Here is a 19,244-nt window from a genome sequence, read left to right on the forward strand (position 1 = left end):
GCCCCCATCCAAGATTCCCAAACGATTCCCGAGCGCAGCACAACCGGACCTCACGTCCGTGAGAGCCGAACGTTAGCCGCGGGATAGAATACACCACGCTACGGGAGGAACTCGTCCGTGTCCTGGCCCCAAATCGCTGCGGGGAGATCACATCAAAGCCAAAGTCAACCAAGAAAGCCGCCGTTCAAGGCGTCCTGACTGTGGAAGGCCCATCCACGCCTCAGTCGGAAAAATCAGACTCGAGAGAATCCGAGGGAAAACCTCGCCCGTCCGTTTTGATGGAGTGGAGTGCGTGGGGCAGTCCCGGAGGGGCGGAGATCATCTGCTGCAGGTGGCCCCTCTTTGCTTTGATCAACTCCCGCGCTCTCTTCAGGGCGACAATGCGACGCGATTGTCACGCCCTGTAGGCCATGCGCTTGGTGAACCGACTCGCCAGTAATTGCTCTGCTCCTAGAGTAACTGGATCAATATTGGGTGCATTCTCCGCCAACCTTGGCCTTCCGAGCCCGGCCAAGAAGAACATGTTGCATGTCATGTGCTGCAGGGTGTACACGGAAGAGTAGTACCGAGTACAATATGGTCGCAGACCAGATGCGGGGAAAGCTTGATGTCACGAGTTGGGAGCTGTGATGTACGGTACTCCGGCTCGGGTACTACTCTCAGTCGTGTAGTTTTACCTCTCTCTCTCTCTCTCTCTCTCTCTCTCTCTCTACCTGGTGAGTTGTCACACTTACCAAGATCCAGGACCCCCCCCCCCCCCGCACGAGGAGAATACAACACAATCTGGCCGAGATGTTTCCGAGTCCATCACAACCTTCCCCTCTCTATATATCATCCTTCGAAGCAGCTCATCCATCTCTGCCCCCGACTTTTATTTCTCAGTCCGGCCATCTTCTCATGCCAGCCGATGACGCAGATCCGTGCAGCTCCCGTGACAAGCGTCTCCGTAGTGCATTTAGTGCCACGAGCTAATCTCGGAACCCCACTTTCTCCACTATGCCACTTTCAGAGGATCCACGAGAACGGATCGGGTTCCCGGGCGGATAACAAAACCAAACACAGAACAACCCGGCTGAGTCCTCCTCGCTGACTTGCACCACGGCTCTGGACTCGACAAAGAAAGAGACCAGCCACCTGCAGTGCAGCTCGCCCTTGAACATCAAATCTGTCCAGTCAACACCATTCACCTCGAATACAGATCCAGCCCCGGTAGATTTCGATCCATCGCATCACCCACCGCCTCCAATCTTGCCCGCACGAGTCGTCTCCAGACTCACTACAATGATTCTATCTGCATCTCCAGTCCTCTACCCATCTCTATCCACTTCAAGCCTCACCCGACAAACACCCCTCCCTCCGATCTTCGGCAGCTCCCTCAACTCCCTTCACTCCAGTAGTTAGCCCACAGCCCACAGCCCACAGCCCACAGCCCACAGCCCCTGGTCCCAATATCCAGAATTGCCAACCAACACCCAGACACCCAGACACCCAGATTTCAACCAGTAACACGACCGCGAAGATCCCAATCGCGCCATCCCGTGCACGGCTTTGCCCACGACAACCTCATCACTTCCGCGCCCGGGACCTGGCCTCGGAAAAGGTCTGCTGGGGTTTTCCGGCGACGATCAGGTAAGCCTGGCTGTTCAGGCGGTGCATGGACGACCCGACGTGATAGGGGCCTCGATCTGGCCGAGGAGCGAAGGTGTTCAATAACACTGCCTGGATCGATTACGATAACGTCTCCGGGTTCGGGGATGGGTTCCTGCAATGGCTTTTGGATGGACATCGGAATTGGTTGGAACTTGGTAGTAATTAGTCAGGAGACTCAAGACTACGTATATGCTGAGTATAATGCGATTGTTGTATATGGGACTTGCAATGTTCACGTCGAGATGGTCACAGAGTATGAGAGCAGTGTGCACAGCACACAGCACACAGAGTATCCGACTATCCGACTATCTTTCCGTCGTGAGGCTCCTGAAACGACGGAGGACAGGCGTCCGCGTGCGAGTCTACATCGGAAGGTTCAAGGAAAGTGACCTATCGACGACGTCTCTACCGAAGAGGGCCCACCAGATAGAGCACGTTGAGGACTCAGTAGGACCGTAATAGGTAGTATATCAACATCCATGACTCGACGCCACTCGCAGCCCAGATGCGCAAGCCAAATATCGCGGGAATGAATTTCTCCGTGGCCCCAGCGAGAGAGCGGACGGACTTTCTCCCTCGTTCTCCCGTCGTCCATTGGAGCGTGGAACTTGCAAACGAGAGAAAAATGGACGGTTTCTCGAACGAGTAGTCCTTGTTCTTCTACAGAACACACTTGCCAATGCCTATATAGTGAACCCTTGAAATATAGCCCGGGCCACTCCCGTCGTCTTCCTCCACCGGCGCTACCACCCACCCAGTCTATCAGGTAATCAGCAAAGGAAAGTACCCATCTAACAACCGTGCACATTGCACCGTAGATAGTGGTACATAACTCACCACATATTTCATATACAATCACAATACACATGAATCAGCGTCCTCACCATCCCAGCAATTCTACTTCCCGGCCAACCTCCACCCTTCACCCTTGACCCTTCCCCATCGGCAAAGTAAATCCCCACCGCTCATCAACCAATTATTCCCAACACGTATTTTCCGATCCCCATCCCGATCCCGAACGAGTCCAGGTCTCCCAGTAACTCGGCATGCAGTACGGGGAGGGAGAGAAAGAGAGAAGAGCAAGAGGAGGCGGGAAAGGCCCGGCCTCATCCTATTGCTCTACTGCTACTACTACCCGGCGGGATACAGACACAGTGAGATGGCCTCTGGAGGTTAGGTAGAGCAGGTGAGATTGGAGGATGGCATGGGCTAGTTGGCTTTGGGCCGGGAAGGGAGTAGATGGGCGGTTGGGGTGTTCTTGGAAGTGGTGGGGACGCTCTGGGATTCATGCCTGGTGTGTTCAGACGAGGAAAGATTGTGAAGGTTGTCAAGAGCAAATAATCTGACGGCGAGGGCCTGATTCGATAAGGCGGGGTCAAGGGATAAGGCTTGGGGGGATAGACGTGTAGACTATGGACATCACTCGATATACACCATTACTCGCTCATCCGGGGGCCCATCTATCCTATACCAACCCGTCGCAAGTCGCCTTTCATCTAAATCCGCGAAACGCTAGCGCTGCAAAGTTGGTGTTCCTGCACTTACAAAAGGACCTGAGAAAGTGAGATCATTTCCTAATTCCATATGATTGAATGATAGATAATTTTGGTCAAAAGTTCAAACCCAGTCTCTTCAACAAGACTATCGGCCAGATGTACCACGACAAGAATTCGGACATGTCAATCGTAAAAGGTAAAAGAATAGACACAAAAACAGGTCTTCGGGGCATTCAAGACACAAGGACAAAAAAAAAAGAAAAATCAAAACAAGTGGGGGAATAATTCCTCACGCTCGTCCCGACTCGAGCGCGAGGGCAGACTTTGACAACAAAAGAAAAGAAACAGAAAAAGTGAAATACACAAAAAGCAGCACGCCATGCAAGTGATGAATCCACTCAAGAACACAACAAGAGTCCAAGCGAGAGAGGTGCCAATCCTGCTTTCTTTTTTGGTCGACACTTCCGATCTCGCAACCGACCACTCTCTCTACTCCGGAATTTACTCGGTCTGGGGAGCGGCAGCCAAGACCTCGGGAGTAGCTTCATCAGAGTACTTCTTGAAGTTCTCGTTGAAGAGCTTGCCGAGTTTCGTGACCTCGTCGGAGAACGAGGTGGTGGCAGTCCAGCTGTTCTTGGGGTTGAGGAGCTCGTCGGGAACACCGGGGCAGGACTTGGGAACGGGCAAGTTGAACACATCGTAGGTCTCGTACTCGGCCTTGGCGAGTTCACCAGAGTGAATGGCGTCAAGAATGGCACGAGTGTACTTGAGAGGGCAACGCTTGCCACCGGTGGTGGCACCAGCGCCAACCCAGCCGGTGTTCAGGAGCCAAGCGTTCGCCTTGTGCTCCTTGATCTTCTCGGCCAGCATAGAAGCATAGCGCATAGGGTGGAGAGCCAGGAAGGGCTGGGCGAAGCAAGAAGAGAAGGTGGCTTGGGGTTCCGTCACACCATCTTCAGTACCGGCCATCTTGGAAGTGTAACCCGAGATGAAGTGGAACATGGTCTGCTCGGGGGTGAGCTTGGAGATAGGAGGCAGGACACCGCGAGCGTCGCAGGTGAGCAGAATGATGTTGGTGGGGTGGTTGTCACTCTTGCAGGGAAGCTTGGCGTTCTCAATGTACTCAATGGGATAGGCGCAACGAGTGTTCTCGGTCAAGGAGCAGTCATCGTAGTCCACGATACGAGTGATAGGATCAAAGACAACGTTCTCCAGGACGGAACCATAGCGAATGGCGTTGAAAATATCGGGTTCCTTCTCGGCGGAGAGGCCAATGCACTTGGCGTAACATCCACCCTCGATGTTGAAGACGCCGGTATCAGTCCAGCAGTGCTCGTCATCACCGATGAGCTTGCGCTTGGGATCAGCAGACAGGGTGGTCTTGCCGGTGCCGGAGAGACCGAAGAAGACGGTCACATCGCCATTCTCGCCCTCGTTGGCAGAAGAGTGCAGGGTGAGGACGTTGTGCTTGACGGGCATCTCGTAGAACAGGACAGTGAAGACTCCCTTCTTCATCTCACCGGCATACTCAGTGCCGAGGATGATCATCTCCTTCTCGGCAAAGTTGATCGCCACGGAAGTGGCTGAGGTCATGCCCTCTGTGAAGCGGTTGGCGGGGAAGGAACCGGCGTTGTAGATGACATAGTCGGGGTGGAAGTGCTCAAGCTCCTCACGGCTCGGGCGGATCAGCATGTTGCGCATGAACAGAGCATGATAGGCGCGGGCGCAGACCACGCGAACGCTGATGCGGTAGCGCTCATCCCAGCCGGCATAGCCATCAATGACATAGATACGGTTACGGGTATTGAGATAGTCGACGGCACGCTCACGGTTGATGCGCCAAACCTACCAATCAGGGAAAGGCGTGGTTAGTGAACTGATGTATGACGTCATTCGAAGGGACGACCTCGGCAGAACCGCGGGGCAGCGGGGAAGCACAAGCCACGCCCGTTTCCAGGTCGGGAGTGGACAGAGGTGGACAGAGGGGGCAAGTGAAAGGAATTGTTGGGAGGGGAGGGTGTTCAGCAAAAATGGGAATTTTCAATGGGAGATTTCAGCATTGAAGATGCATTCAGAGAATGACAGTTGTACCGCGCAGGAATGCTTAAAAAGCTTGACTCCCACGGGTGCATATGCAAGGGCGTTTCCCCGGGTGGGGTCCTCGACGGACTCTGCAATGGTATATTGCTCGATATTGAAAGACCACGCCTTCGAGCAGGGGTCGAGACAGGATTGGGCAAAAGGAAGACGAAAAAAAAGAAGAAGAAAAAAAGCCAAATTGTTGGATCATTGTACTTACTTCAGGAGTCATGGGCTTGTTGACAGGCCCCCACCAGACGTCGTTTTCTGAGGACTCTTCCTTGACAATACGCTTGTCTGAGGGCGAACGACCTGTCTTGGCACCAGAGTAGGCACTCAGAGCACCGCTGGATGTGATGGCAGTACCGGTCTCGTAGACGAGAGCATCCTCGTACAGAGCAGGGACAGAAGGGTTGGCAATCTACGGTAGTCACAACCATCACAGTCAGGTTAGTCAAACGTTTCTTGTGTAACAACTGCCGCGCCAGCGACTGTATCGAGTCTCAAGCGCCAGGCCGGGGGGCAAAGGCTTCCTTACAATTGCGACTCGATCATAGTCAATGTGCGCAGTCTCGTGCAGCTCCTCCTCGAGCTCAGTGTGGCTCTTGCCAGGCCTAGTGAAGAAGGACAGTGAATGTCAGCACCGATCTGCCATCACGATCTCATCATAGCCAGGCACGTTGGGTTTCTGGTATGAGAGAGTGGGTTGGGACTTGTCGTGGTTGAGGGAGGAAAGATGGGGCGAGGGAAAGAACATACTGAACACCACCAGGGTGCAGCGCAGTGCGATTCACAGATGTGGCAACCATGTTTCTGAGCGAAGTGGAATGATAATTGTTGTTGCGTTGTTTCGCAATCTGCTGTTGGATGAAATCTGCGGCCAGAGGACCTGGGGAAGCCGGGCGACCTGGGGGTATATAATCCTTTCCAGCAGGAGCCATGGTCGTGGGATGGAATGCACGATATTCTTGTGTTTTGCGCGATTAATTGCGAATTTCTTTTTTGGTGGGGGGGGGGGGGGAAAGTTGCTTGTTGCTGAAGCTCCACAGTGCCACGGGTGATGTCGGGGAGGGAAAAGAAGTGAAGCAGGAGAGAAAGGGAGACACGAGGAAAAGAGAAGGGCCGAGCTGAAGCGAGCGGGTACCGATGGTCGATCGCGAGGATTCGAGGAGGAAGCCGTGGATTGCCAGGGCTTCTCGGTGGTCTCGCCGGGAGTCGTGACTCTCGTCGTGTCAGGTGGGCAAAGGAGGGCCCACGTTTGCTTGGCCCGACTTGTCCCGATCCGGCACTTGCTGGAGGCAGTGGAGGCAGTGGAGGGAAGATGACAGCACGAATTCAACCCGGAACGTCCACTCGGGTCTGCGACTTGATCGCCCTTGAGGCAAGGGAGGCCCTGCGAATGGCACCCTGCAGAGTGCAAACAGTTGGACTTGGACGCAGATGAATCAGGTACCACGCGTCACACGAGACTACAACATGATTGGACTGGCAGATAGCGAGTTTTACGCCGTGCAGGGGGAGGGCCGAAAAAGACGCATCATGTCCATCTCTGGGAGCCTGCTGGACCACACGATAAGTCGTGTAAGGAAGGGTGTTGCTCCTTGGGCAAGGCATGCATGGAAAACCGCGCATTCTTCGGCTCCCATGAGCGATATAATGTCTCATTCCGAGCAGCTGTCTCGCACTCAGTACATAGTATGTACTACGAGACCCGTCGGACGAGTAACTATCATGGTCGACTGAAGGACCGGAATTGCTCATCTGCTAGCTAGAATCCCTACATCTGGGTGCTCCGGATGACGAGTACCGTACACAAGTGACTGGAGAACTCCTACCAGAGCATCCGGGACGTCCTGTCGTAGTGCAAAAAGACCCTCTGCCGAAGAGCCACTTGATCGTGATCTACAATCTGCTTCCGAGCAACACGCATGACGCGCCATGACTTCACCAGGACCTCCATGAGTCTATAGTCCACACACTCGCGCAATGCACGATTAGTCCGTTCGACCGGGGCCCAGTAGCAGAGACTAGAGAGTCGTACCCGATATGCTCCATGCTGGCATGCTCCATAATATACCACTCTCTACCACACCCAGAGCAGAGTCCAAATCTTGAAATCCTAAGCCCCGGCTTGGGTGAAGTTAGGTAACCAGACGCCTCATCTCCAATACATTGTCGACCCCGGACCACGAAAAGATCCAGCCTGCGGACCCAATCGGTCTAGCGCAAGCCACGCTGGACCTTCAATTTGGAGATCGCGGGGGAAAGATTATGTCAGCCGTCGATCGGGGCCGGGAGGTCAGGCTGTGACGCCGGGCTGGAATCGAAGGGTTGCGTCCAATCAGGATTTCCTCACAGCCTCAAACCGCCGAGAAGGAAAAGGACGTGGACCCCTTCGATGCGCCTGGAGCTTTCTCTTTTTTCGGGCCCAAGAATATCAGGTCAACTTGCAGACACACACACACACATGTGTCTGGTCACCTCTTTGAGAAAATGACAGCTCATTTGGGATCAGGCCTGAATGAGTTCGGAATGTACACAAACCGCAGGACGGGCGTCCGCGGACGCTCGTCGGCGACTCCAACAACGGCGTTTACCTCAGCCGAGGATGATGCAGTTGTCGAGGTTCACTTGCGGCGAGTCAGACCAATCATGGCCCATGCAATGTCTCTGACTCCACTCTCCCCTTCTTGTGCGTGAGCGCATTGGACAAACGGATTGCCGCTGGAGACCCCCGTCCTTCTGTTCCAGGCCCCTTCGCGGCGGTTCGTTCAGGTCGAGTCTGCGGTTCGGCTGGTCCTTGACGAGAATCTCGAATCTCGCATGCGGTCCCGGGCTGCTGATCTAATGAGGTTTCAGCATCAGAAACTCCGTCGACGGGCCCCCCATCCCGACCGGCGCTATCCACGGTCTCCGCCAGCTCGGAGCTGAGCATCCACACATGTTCGTCACTAGCCTTGCTATTGTGCATTTCACGTGCTTGTGTCGGGTTCCAGAGGTGGCAGATCCCAGATGCCAGTCAGAAGATGATACCGTTGGAAATTGAAGGCCACACAGAAACGAAAAGAAGAAGCGGTCTGCTCCATTTCTTATCGTGAAGGATTCTAGAGCTGGCCACTGTATGCTGAAAGGAGTAAGTCGACAGTCTCCTGGAACGGTGGTGGAGTTGTGATCGCATGCAACTGTGCATGCTTCCGAGGACTGTTATCATGAAACTATAGACCTGGCGACTGCCTGTCGGTTTTTTTTTACATCGGCTTCTTCGCATCTTCGCAGTCGACGCTTGGCGCTGGAACCCAATGCGCAGATGCATCGAGTCTTCCCTTTCCCTCATACGTGGTGTGCTTATCACCGCCAAACACATGCTATCTGCCCAGGTAGACGGAGACTATTCCGTGAATGACAACTTTTCCATAGAATCCACTGAATGTAACTATGGGGATATTCATTATCAATATCCAGAATGCAACCTGCTTCCCAACCAGGGGCTGTGCATTTTTCCGGGGTTGAGCGGCAGATCCCGGTCCGGTCTCAGCGACATTCGCGAAACTGGCGGCATCGGAGGTTTAAGCAACCTCGGACCAAACAATGATAACCTGGAACTATGCAACCGTCCAGTTTATCCCTATATGTGCCGAATATATCGAACTAAGAGTAAGCTGATGCGAATTGAGTGGTTCGACCTTGAAAGGACATCAATGTACATATACTGCAAAACGCATCACACGGGTACTGCAACAGTGTAGAAGTGTAGATATATTCTGTACTCTATGCGAACCTTCCGGCAAAGCTTCAGACCATGTCACTCGATTGCCAGAAGACAGGCTTCCATTCAATGTAGATCCGTAGATCACCACTATGCAACCATTCGGGTAGCACTTCGACCAGTATCGTATACATGGGATACCCTTAGACCAGCGACCAGTGTGATGATGCGCGATTTCTTTCCCGGGCTGAAACATCCAAATGAGCTATTTCAGGTATCCGGCTGGTCCAAGGGATGTGGCTCCGAATTATTCGACTGTTGTGGTTCGCGAGCGCGTGACGTCCTCTGCAGCTGGGTTCTGGCCTGCTGATTAGTCGCTTTGTTGAACAGAGTCGTGAGTCTGGACTGCATCTCATCTACTTGTGAACGGTCACGATGAGATGACTAGCCTTGGCTAGTCCAATGCGTACCCGATGTGAGCGGGCAGTCAAGGTAGACATGTGGCTTGAGCTGCATTGAGCGGATGTGGAGAGGAAAAAAGGTAGAATGTGGCCCTGGTCTATCCCATTCCCCACAAGATCACGAGTCATGTGCAGAAAGGTACCCAACCCTGTTGATATGGTGTTCTTGATCTGGATGCGCTTGAGCAGTTCGGAGGTACGTGTGGCTGTACCACTGCTGACTTCCATTAGCATGTCATTGAACTTGGATGCAAATGTCACTTGCTGACTCGAGCAATGATGGTCCAGTCAACCCCACCTCCTTTATCACTTGCCAATCAAGAAATACAAAAGCATCAAATACAGTCTTCCTAGATCACCCGCAAGATCAACACTAGGCTACAAGTTACAGCACAAGACTTATTTCAACCCCTCGCACCAGTGCACCACTACCCATCGATCCAATCGTTTCTCCAACCAGCAAGGCTGAATTTTTCGAAACGGTCTGGGCCAGGGCGCCGGAACTCCAGCCCAGATCAAGAGGACTGAAGCCATCAAGCTCAGCGGGCCAGGCAGTAGTCGTGACTAAGCAGTGTCACGTTCACCTCAGGTTTGACGGGAGATGGAGACGATCGTGCGCTCCTATTTCACCCGAGCCGACGGGACTCCCAGGGAAGGGGACGGGACTGGAGGCATGTACCTAAGTATCGGATGCGCGGGACGTCATAGGACAGGGGCCCCAGTTTTCGTGTTGAACATGTCTATCGGGAAGATCGTGGACTTCGGCAACGTCAGCCGGGGAGGGATCTGGATCTGGATCTGAATCAAGTTCTTATCCGGTGCGAGTCGTAATTCTATAGTAGTAGGTGATTCGTCTCGCTGATCGATCGCCCGAGAGTTGTGATGGAAATCCACGCGGCCATTCATCTAGCATACAAGTGAATGTCGGAGTAGTACGCTCATTTTTTTTTTTTTCATCCGCCACTTCCGGCTGCCCAATCGACCGCAGATAGCCTCGCTTGAAGGTACTGCGATTTTCCTTCCATCGTCGTTCTGGAGGAGCTGGCTGAGGCCCAGTCCGGGGAAAGTGTCGCGTGGGTGAGCGGATGCGGGGTTTACCGTGGAGCCGCCGAGAGACTGGAGTGAGAGGGTGTCGTCCGTGCAGCTGGAGCTCATTCCCGCTTCGTGATGTGGTGACATGGATTCTAGAGACAGATTACTGTTGAGTGTTGACAGTGTTGAGGATCCGTTTGTTTTGAAGATGACATATTGTTCTATACATCAGAATCATGCTCTGGAAGTATTGTCTGGAAGTATTGTGCAGGAGACATGGTTGACTAGGTACAAGTCAGGCAGACTCAACCACCTGATAGGGAGAGAAAGGATGGACATTGATTCGTATCTAGGTATGGATGAGAGCGATCTATCTTAGATGCTGGCTTGCTGGTAGATACGAGGAGCATGGCCATCTTGTCATGTCAGGTGGTGATAAGCTTCGATTGTAGATATTCCCTGTATGGCTGACTGGCCAAGTCGGTCATGACACATGTGTTGTTCTCACTTTCAGGTTTCTATATCCGTATTTTCCTTCTCTGTCTACTTACCATGTCCACGAGGTGAAGGATAACACCATTGTAAACACAGCCAAGGTTCGTCCTAGGTAGAAATAAGTCCCGCCTGATGACTGGAAACCACCAAATGTCATTGTCTTGCAGATTTGAGGCTTGTTCATGTACGCTTACATTTCTGAAAGTCAAGAAGGGTGAACATGTCAATACTCGAGGAGAGTAGGGAGCAGGTAGGTGCCCTAAAGGGATCAAGGGATCTAAAATCTCGCGAGGAAAACATTGATCTTTCCCCACCGAGGTCTCTAATGTTGGTCCAAACCCTTCCAAGGCTACTCACCTCCATCAATATTCGACTGTATAGATACTCTGCCCATGCCTACCTACAGGACCGATTGCCGAAATCACCACAGAACAATCCCATTCTCCGCACCCCCCCTTCTGCCACTTCATCAACTTCTCTTTGACTTTACCCGCCAGGCGTGGGATCTCGGTGATGGCTGTTTCTGCATCCATGCAGAAGTGGATGACTGGGAGTCGGTGCGTATGGGTGATGAAGGTGTGGATGTTGCAGGTTGGTGTGATGAGGAGCTGGAAACGTTCCAATGGACCGGACCACTGAGGGACTTCGAGGTATAGTCCGTGTTGGTATGGGGGCAGATAACTGGGGGTGGTCGGTTTGCTGACTTACCCTCGAATTCGGGAGCCAGGATCTCTGCAATCGGCTTGCCGATCTCGAAACGTCTGCCGCAGAGAAACACCGGCAATAAATTCGATGGAGACGACATGGTAGCTATTGTGGATTCAAGCGGGACCTTGGTAGTGAAGGTATTGGAATCAGGATAAAGCGATGACCTCGATGCTGCGATGTAGTTCGGTGTTTCCGTCCGCTAGCACCGAGTGACACACGCTGCATTCATTGTTTCAGATGCACGGGTAGTCATAAGCCCGGGATGGACGTCCGCGGGCAGTAGATCGACAGGGTGGACTTGGAAGGGTGGTCATTGTTCAGTGGTGTTGTATCTACAATCCAGGAACGAGGCCCGTGGTCCGCATCCCAAGTCAGTCGGTGGCTGGATCGGTCTAAGGCCGGAGTTTGAGCTCCCCAAGTGACCGTGAGGCTGAATGTCATCTTCATCTCGCGCCCCTCTGGAAGAGCCACGCCGTAAGACGATCATCTCACGGTCACATGCCGAGTACTTATCTAGAAGGTGTCTCCAGCCATGATCAATTCTATTGAGAGTCGCATTTGCGAAAGACATCAATCGTAGATGATGCATATAGATCATACATAGACATTATCTTCTTCCAGAAAAATCTGAATAAATAAACAACGCTTTGCTCCAGGACGGAACTATCCACGACTACACGATGACCCCTGCTGTAGCCGTTCCCTTGAGCGGGGCGGAGTCAAGTCAGACAACTGAAGAGACGGATGAGGGATCCAGGGCGGGGTAAACAAACAGTCATCCGAGCTCTCCTTTCAGTTCCCTCCCCCCCCCCTCCATCGCGTCTGACTCGTAACTTTACTCGACAACATCTCTGCCACATAGCCTCAACATCTCATCCCACTAAGAAGAAACCTCAGGTCAGTCCATCAAACCCCGCAGAATCGTATCCCTCTGTTGTTCTCAATCACCCAACCCAGAAAAAGAAAAACCTCCCCCGAAAACAACCGCATCATACTGCAGGGGCAAAAAAAGACAACGCAACCAAAGAAAAGAGGAACAGAGAAAAAGGAAAAAAAAGATCAAATATCCCACTAATACACAGGCCCTGAACAGTTTTCATTCTCCCCCTCCAACACTCCATTCCCTTAACATCAAACCACCGAACATGTCCGGCCACGCTGTTTGCCCCAAGTGCAATGCCCCCATGAACGGAGGAGGTAAGAGTTGCGGCTCTTGCGGTGCCGTAAGTGAGCTCGATTTTCTTGTGTTGTTGATACTCTTCGTTCGATTCTGTACCGCAGCCTGGGTTCCAGGTGGTCCATGTTCTCGGCGATTCCACCAAGGTCCCCTTGAGCCTCGCGCTAAGATTGTTTTTTCTTGGGATCTAGACCTGCCCCGTTTAGGTGACAAGCTTTTTTTAATCGCTATTGGAAGTGGGCAATGATTGTTTCGTTGCCGCTGTCTGAGGTTGATATGATGGGATGGGAGAGGGGAAGGAGTGGTCTGAAGCGGAGGGTCGAGCAGGTTGGATGCCAATGGTGGGGGTTAGTGTCTTGATTTATTGTGATACCAGATGAGCTGATGAGCAGATGAATCGTTTCAATGGGAATGAGAAGTTGGAATTTCCTACATGGACGGTACCTTTCCTAGAATGTTTCACCAAGACAATCTCTCAGGTTGAATGTACCAATGTAGTAGTTTGGGCTCGACAGGATCCAGAATGGAGAGACGAAGTAATCAAAAGGAAAAAAAAACAAACAAGATAACCGCGAGAGAGGGGGGGGACGTGAACGAAAAGGCCCCATAAGTGAGATAACCTTGAATAGCTGGGGGGTTCAAAAAGATGAATGATCTGTTCATGTAATCGTCCGGACTCGACATTTACTCATTTGCCAAGGATCCGTCGATATGCAGCACCAGAGATTTTAAAACGAAAAAAAAAAAAAAAAAAAAAAAAAAAAAACAAAAAACAGAGCAGCAGGTTATATGCTCCGCACAAGACCGTAAGTGTCGTGGCTCGGGATTATCAAGCTTTCACTGAATGACTTGTTTATGCGGTCTTGCGCCACTGCGACCACACTCCGATCAGCGAGCTGACTGTACCGGCAAGACCGACCAGGCCGTCATCCAGCTGGGCGAAGCCGAGTGCCGAGGCGGGCACGGTCAAATCGCACAGATCGGAGATGAGCTGTATCCGAGCAGCAGCGCGCTCCCTGTAGGAAATCGAGCACAATTAGCATGCCTACCTCATCCATAGTCCATGATACCTTTCCAGGTCACAGGCCGACACAAAAAAAACATCATCACAGAAAGATCGCCCACGGCATCACTCACTTTTCAATCTTCTTCGCTTCCACCACACCCTCGCCTTCCTTGCGATCAATGTTCTTCTCCCGCTCCTTAAGACGGAACAGAGTATACACGCCCGCCAGGGTACTACAGATCAAGCCCGCCGCCCAAGCCCGGGCGGCACCGTCCTGCAGGCGCTTGGCACTAGCCAACTTGCGGTATCCGATGGTATCCACCACAGTCACCATGTCCAGTGACAGATACCCGGCATATCCGAGCTGGCGACCAACGGCCAGGTAGCGTAGGACGGGGTCGATGGGGCTCTTGTTGTCAAGAGCGATGGAGGCGGCCTTGAGGTGCTCGGCCCATTTGCCGATGCGAATGATCTTGCGCGTGGTGCCGAACTGCTTCTTGACGGCATTGTAGGGGTCAATGGCGGATTGGGGCTTGTTGGTCCGGTACAGGTACCAGGCGTAGAAGCGAGAGAAGTATTGGATGGTACGGAGGAGCTTGTCGCGACCAACTATAGATTGGTGAAGGACAGATTAGTCTTGTAGCGGGACTCGGGGCTCTAATGGGAATGACCAGAGAGAGGGCTCGGGGAGGAAGGCAGAGGGAAGGGTGGAAGGGTTCAGGTTGTGACTCTGAAGAAACGCTTCGTGGGAAGTAGGGGGTGCGTTTCTTGAACGATCAAATCCACTGCTAGTAAAAGAAGCGTACCGGTGGTCGCAAGGAAGCGCAGCCAGTGCGCCAGTGCAGGGTGATAGAGGAGGGCGTCGGCAACCATAATGGCGTTTTAGGACCCGATCACGGAGAAGGCGGGGAACAAGGGAATTGTACACGGGGAGCGGTGTGTGTGCGTGTCTGTGTCTGTGTCTGAGAGGGTGCCTGCGCAGGACTCGTATGTCGTTGAGAGTGATGGACTCCTACGTTTGGGAATGGAAGAAAAGGGAGGAGGGAGAATAAGTTCGGTCAAATTTGATGGGAGAAGAGGTCAAAGTGGATGGATCACAAGTGTTCGTGATCTCCAAGAGTCGGTAAATGACAGGCAGCTGGAGCCGCGGCTGGTCAACCTCGGCTGAACTAAAGGGTGTGGAGCACGGCTGTCCCCCGGTCGAGAACTCCGATCCTGGAGAAAAGGATACCCTCGACCGGCGGAACTGGTAACGCTCTGTGGACTGTGGAGACTGGAGACTGGGGGGAAAGTGAACCTGAGCGTGAAATGACTTTCTCGCGATGTGAACATTCCTTCCTTGCAACGGTCAAAATGAGTCCTGCTATGAAATCGCAGGGATATTGAAAATTGTAGGACACGAATCTACAATGTTGGCTTCCACAGTGTCTGCTCATCCAGGTGTGAGATGCGCCTATGTTCTAAAAGTTGGATCCCTTGTCGCAGTTCTACTGTACAGTGTTGAGTGTACTCAAGACTCCTGAGTCAGGAGTCAGCACGACTTAGGTACCCCAGCAAGGACGGGCGCCAGCCGTGGGCAAACGTGTACGTAGGCGTACGACACTAGGAACCTTCGGCGATAAGTAAACCATGATCGAGCAGAAACTTCACTCGACAATGATACAGATTTCAGGAATGCACATTAAGCATTACTAGCATTTCAGTATCTTAACAATGACGCTCGCCTCCATCAGCCGCTAAAAAAGGCTTAGCCAGCATCCCCACTTAGTAGTCGGACAAGATCCCAAAACTTCGCCAGGCGGTTGAGTAGACTCTTAATAAGGGCAAGCGATGATAGAACTTGGAAAATCCCTTCTCCGAAGCACGTCTATATCGTCCGATATATGCTCGAGATTTACTGGAGGTCAAGTTTGGAGCTATGCGCGAGAATTATGAGGAGAAGAGGAATCGGCTGAATGAATCCACCGTCAACAGCGGAGTTGTCGCAAAAAGCTTGACCAAGAGATAAAGTTGACCAAGTGGCCAGCCGATAAGCGCGCCTGCCTCTTGGTCGCAAATAAGCGTGGTTGAACGAGCCATTCCTTTAGAAAGAACATGTGGTAAAGAGGACAGAACCAAAAGGCCTCAAGCTAGATGTTGACCGTCAACTACCTCTCGACGGGTAGTGATTTGACCACGGTTGCCCATGGTTGAGGTGTCGTAGCCATGTTGGTTGAGATAGTCACGGAACCGAGCATCCTCGCTGGTGATAGTGTCCTAAAGGCAACGTCCACATTAGGGCGGGTGTTCCTGTTCATGACATGGCCTCTCCACTACTCAAACATACCTGATCAATCTGAGGCAGTAAGAAGAATGCCAAGAAAGCGCTGAAGATGCAGAGGGCGCTGGATACAAAGAACGGATCTTGTCCCTTGCGAATGGCGTTGGGTGCGTTTTTGCGAACGATCGGGAGGACATAGGTACCGACAAAAGCACCGATCTTGCCAATGGCGGCGGCGTAGGAGTAATACTGGCCACGGATAGCAGTAGCACTGCTCTTGGCCGCGCACAACCCGAGATTGTCGCCAGGGCCAAATTCTCCCAGCGCGAGGAAGATACTGCCGCTCAGTTAGCTGATGCTCAGATCACGCACAAATAGTTTACCTCGCACTCAACAAGCTACGTACCCGTAGACCACAACGAAACCGCCCACATTCTTGGGGGTTGCGAGCCACTCGTAGCAGCCGGACATGATGAATCCAACGATACCCTGCAGAAGTACTCCAATGGCAAGCGTCTGACGAGGACCAAGCCAGTCACTCACAAAGGCACCGAGCCCAGAGCCAGGCAAGTAGAACAGGTAGGTCAAGGTGGTCCATCCGAAAGTTTTCCACAAAGGTGCGTTGTCACCCGTGATGATGCCGATCCATTCGGAGGAGTACAGTCCGAATGAATACGAGGAGAAGTCATAGATGAACCAGATCAGAGAGACCACCGACAGGCGGAACCAATAAAATCTAGGAAGACATTGTTAGGTGCCATCCGGGACAGTCATTCCCCCTTCTTGCGTGTCGGGATTCTTACTTGATGATTAACCACACTGGAAACTTGCGCATCCGCTCGCGATTGAATTCTTCCGGCTCATTCAGCTTGAGTCGCAGATACAGCAGACTCAAGGGTGGAATGACACCCAGCCCCAGAGAAAGACGCCACACCAGGCGCAGATGATTTTCTGAGCAAATGAGAATCAAGATGGTTGGCACTAGGGCCGAAACCACAAATCCAAAGTCAATCTGGAAATTCGTAAACATGATAAACCAGCGATTCCGATGGCCCGCCTTGAGTTCTCCAGAATTCTCAGCCGCCGCTACTGATCCCGCCGGGTATTCACCTCCGATGCCCACGCCGATGAAGAATCGATACGCGGTGAGCGCGGCGAACATGCCGTACTGACTTCCGCCGGCGCCGTATGCGCCGGCGCACAGAGCCGCAAAGACGAAGAGGATAATGGTCGAAATCATCAATGACCACTTCCGCGACCAATGGTCACTGGTGTAACCGAAGATCAACATACCGACGACCGTACCGGCAAATGCAATGGCGGAGACATTTTGACTGGCTGGAGACGAGGCATACGTGTCGGGGTACAGAAGCGCGAGAATGGTGTTGACTTGCCCGATCACCTATTTGTATGCAGCAATTAGCGTGGGTGCGGCGCTACGCCTCTCCGGATTAAGGTTTGGGAAGCCGTGCAACAGTGCGCCACAACAAGATACCTGCCAACGGCGTGGACCGAGTGCAATCAGCTGCGCAGGTACGTACTCCATTCAGATAGCCGTCGGAAAATAGACCTGCACCGCAAGCGATCGTGGGCCAGGTGCGTTCCCAGCGACCCTTGGGCAGTGCATCGAGCGGGGGGAGATTGAGGGAAATCTCATCGGAAGGAGGTGAGCCCTTCTTCTCCTCCACTGGATGTGTGTGAGTATCGATGCTCATTGCTGTTCGCGTGGAGAGGCTAGGTCGTGTAGTATCAGGTCAGTAGGACTAAGTTCAAAGCGTGAGGTCTGTATGTCGCAGCCTTGTCGAAGGGACAGACTTGCCTTCAATCCGAGAAAGGTCGGGTGGGTGCTGCCCTGCGAAGCGGAAAGAGATCTGCAAGGAAGATGTTGCGGTTTGCCGGGGGGGGGGGAAGTGGAAAAAAAAAACTAGATTTGCCAAACGTATGATGTGGCCGATTAAGTATGCGACGATAGAAGCGCCGAGAAAAGGGCTGGCAAAAAATCGGCAATGTAAAAGAATGGTCCCTCTGGACTTCCGCGGTAGGTAAGGTACTGATGATCATCGGGGGGGGCACGAGGGACGTATTGCCTAACCAGGTTTAGCAGGTCGAAGCAGAGGTGCGTGCAATGTGCATCACTGCATAAGCCCTACGGTGCTTCTACTTTTGTACAGGGCTGCGACTGTCCACGATCTCCCTGATTCTATGCTAATAAACATCGTCTATTGTATTTTGACTGTAACTTTCCTTACCACTCAGATGGGTTCCTGGAGATTCAATATCACTCGCACGTCCACTCGCACAGAGCATGCAAGACAGCTTCGATCAATCCTCGTATGGTTGTATAGCCTGGTACTGCAGTTATAGATCTCCGCCTGAGTAGTACGTGACTCTCAGCCGCTTCCATCATGAATCATGTACCGACCTGACGATGCAGACTTTTGCGCTCAGCGATCATCGTACTGTTTTGTTATCAAGTACACTTGGTCTCTACACTGAATCCAGTGATCCACTGCTGGAAGACGTTTCGCCCGGTGGTGAACAATACAAAGTGACCTCCACCACAATTATGTACAACCATTACAGCCCCATTGAAGATGCATCCACTTCTCGCGCTCAACTTCATGACCCACCGAGTACGGGTACTGCCCTCGCAGTGACGGCGACAGCTTAGTGGCTCGTGCGCATGGCTGTCATTTGGTAGCGCCTCGGCCTGACGTCGACTGTGGCCATCGCCAGTTTTGAGGTTGTGGAGTTATGGAGTCATCGAGTCGTGGAGATGCGCCTTCCCTCGATGTGGTGCTGTGAATTGCTTCTGCCAATTAAGTGTTTGAATTCACCCATCTGCCTATTCAGCCTTCGTATGAAGCATTTCCAGCGCCAGCACGTCCACGGATTGAACGGACCTTCCGTGATGGTTGGATGGTCTTCTTGGCCCCCCACCACGGCGGATGGTCCGATTTCTTGGCGTCTTGGGGACGGAGAGGCTAAGGCTTGTGATGTACTTGTACGTGACCCGCGATGGAGCGCAAAATTTTTGCATTGGCATTTTTGGTCAGCACGTGCATCTTAACAAACCTCGAAGTAACAAATACAGTCAACAATTCATACCTGCATATTGGTGGCGACGGGACAGCGGCTGGCTGCCGTCGAGCGCAACCGCAGTCAAACACGCGC

General features: G+C 52.6%; 5 protein-coding genes across 5 annotated transcripts; all 5 read right to left on the bottom strand.

Annotated features, from left to right (window-relative positions):
* Positions 1 to 3,647: 3,647 nt before the first annotated feature.
* On the bottom strand, positions 3,648 to 6,166 carry acuF (phosphoenolpyruvate carboxykinase PCK1; the record flags this gene model as incomplete). The annotated part of the gene is made up of 4 exons (XM_056930534.1): positions 3,648 to 4,991; positions 5,446 to 5,646; positions 5,764 to 5,839; positions 5,985 to 6,166. 4 exons carry the CDS (start codon positions 6,164 to 6,166, stop codon positions 3,648 to 3,650), a joined length of 1,803 nt encoding a protein of 600 aa, XP_056794827.1.
* A 1,709-nt stretch (positions 6,167 to 7,875) lies between these two features.
* Positions 7,876 to 8,196, bottom strand: N7539_000931 (uncharacterized protein; the record flags this gene model as incomplete). The annotated part of the gene is made up of 1 exon (XM_056930535.1): positions 7,876 to 8,196. The coding sequence occupies one exon, from the start codon at positions 8,194 to 8,196 to the stop codon at positions 7,876 to 7,878; it is 321 nt and encodes a 106-aa protein (XP_056794828.1).
* A 1,898-nt stretch (positions 8,197 to 10,094) lies between these two features.
* N7539_000932 (uncharacterized protein) lies at positions 10,095 to 11,724 on the bottom strand (the record flags this gene model as incomplete). Its single annotated transcript, XM_056930536.1, has 5 exons — positions 11,628 to 11,724; positions 11,370 to 11,562; positions 11,114 to 11,178; positions 10,401 to 10,645; positions 10,095 to 10,298 (listed from the first exon to the last, which is right to left on the bottom strand). The coding sequence occupies exons 4-5, from the start codon at positions 10,569 to 10,571 to the stop codon at positions 10,095 to 10,097; spliced, it is 375 nt and encodes a 124-aa protein (XP_056794829.1). The 5' UTR covers positions 10,572 to 10,645; positions 11,114 to 11,178; positions 11,370 to 11,562; positions 11,628 to 11,724.
* Positions 11,725 to 13,657: 1,933 nt separating this feature from the next.
* On the bottom strand, positions 13,658 to 14,683 carry N7539_000933 (PEX11 family protein; the record flags this gene model as incomplete). Its single annotated transcript, XM_056930537.1, has 3 exons — positions 13,658 to 13,820; positions 13,942 to 14,419; positions 14,617 to 14,683. The coding sequence occupies 3 exons, from the start codon at positions 14,681 to 14,683 to the stop codon at positions 13,658 to 13,660; spliced, it is 708 nt and encodes a 235-aa protein (XP_056794830.1).
* Positions 14,684 to 15,934: 1,251 nt separating this feature from the next.
* Positions 15,935 to 17,785, bottom strand: N7539_000934 (putative MFS phospholipid transporter (Git1); the record flags this gene model as incomplete). Its single annotated transcript, XM_056930538.1, has 5 exons — positions 15,935 to 16,066; positions 16,137 to 16,407; positions 16,477 to 16,806; positions 16,874 to 17,472; positions 17,612 to 17,785. 5 exons carry the CDS (start codon positions 17,783 to 17,785, stop codon positions 15,935 to 15,937), a joined length of 1,506 nt encoding a protein of 501 aa, XP_056794831.1.
* Positions 17,786 to 19,244: the final 1,459 nt, after the last annotated feature.

Source organism: Penicillium diatomitis, assembly GCF_028827545.1.
Source record: "Penicillium diatomitis strain IBT 30728 chromosome Unknown utg000001l_segment0_segment0, whole genome shotgun sequence".
Lineage (NCBI taxonomy): Eukaryota > Fungi > Ascomycota > Eurotiomycetes > Eurotiales > Aspergillaceae > Penicillium > Penicillium diatomitis.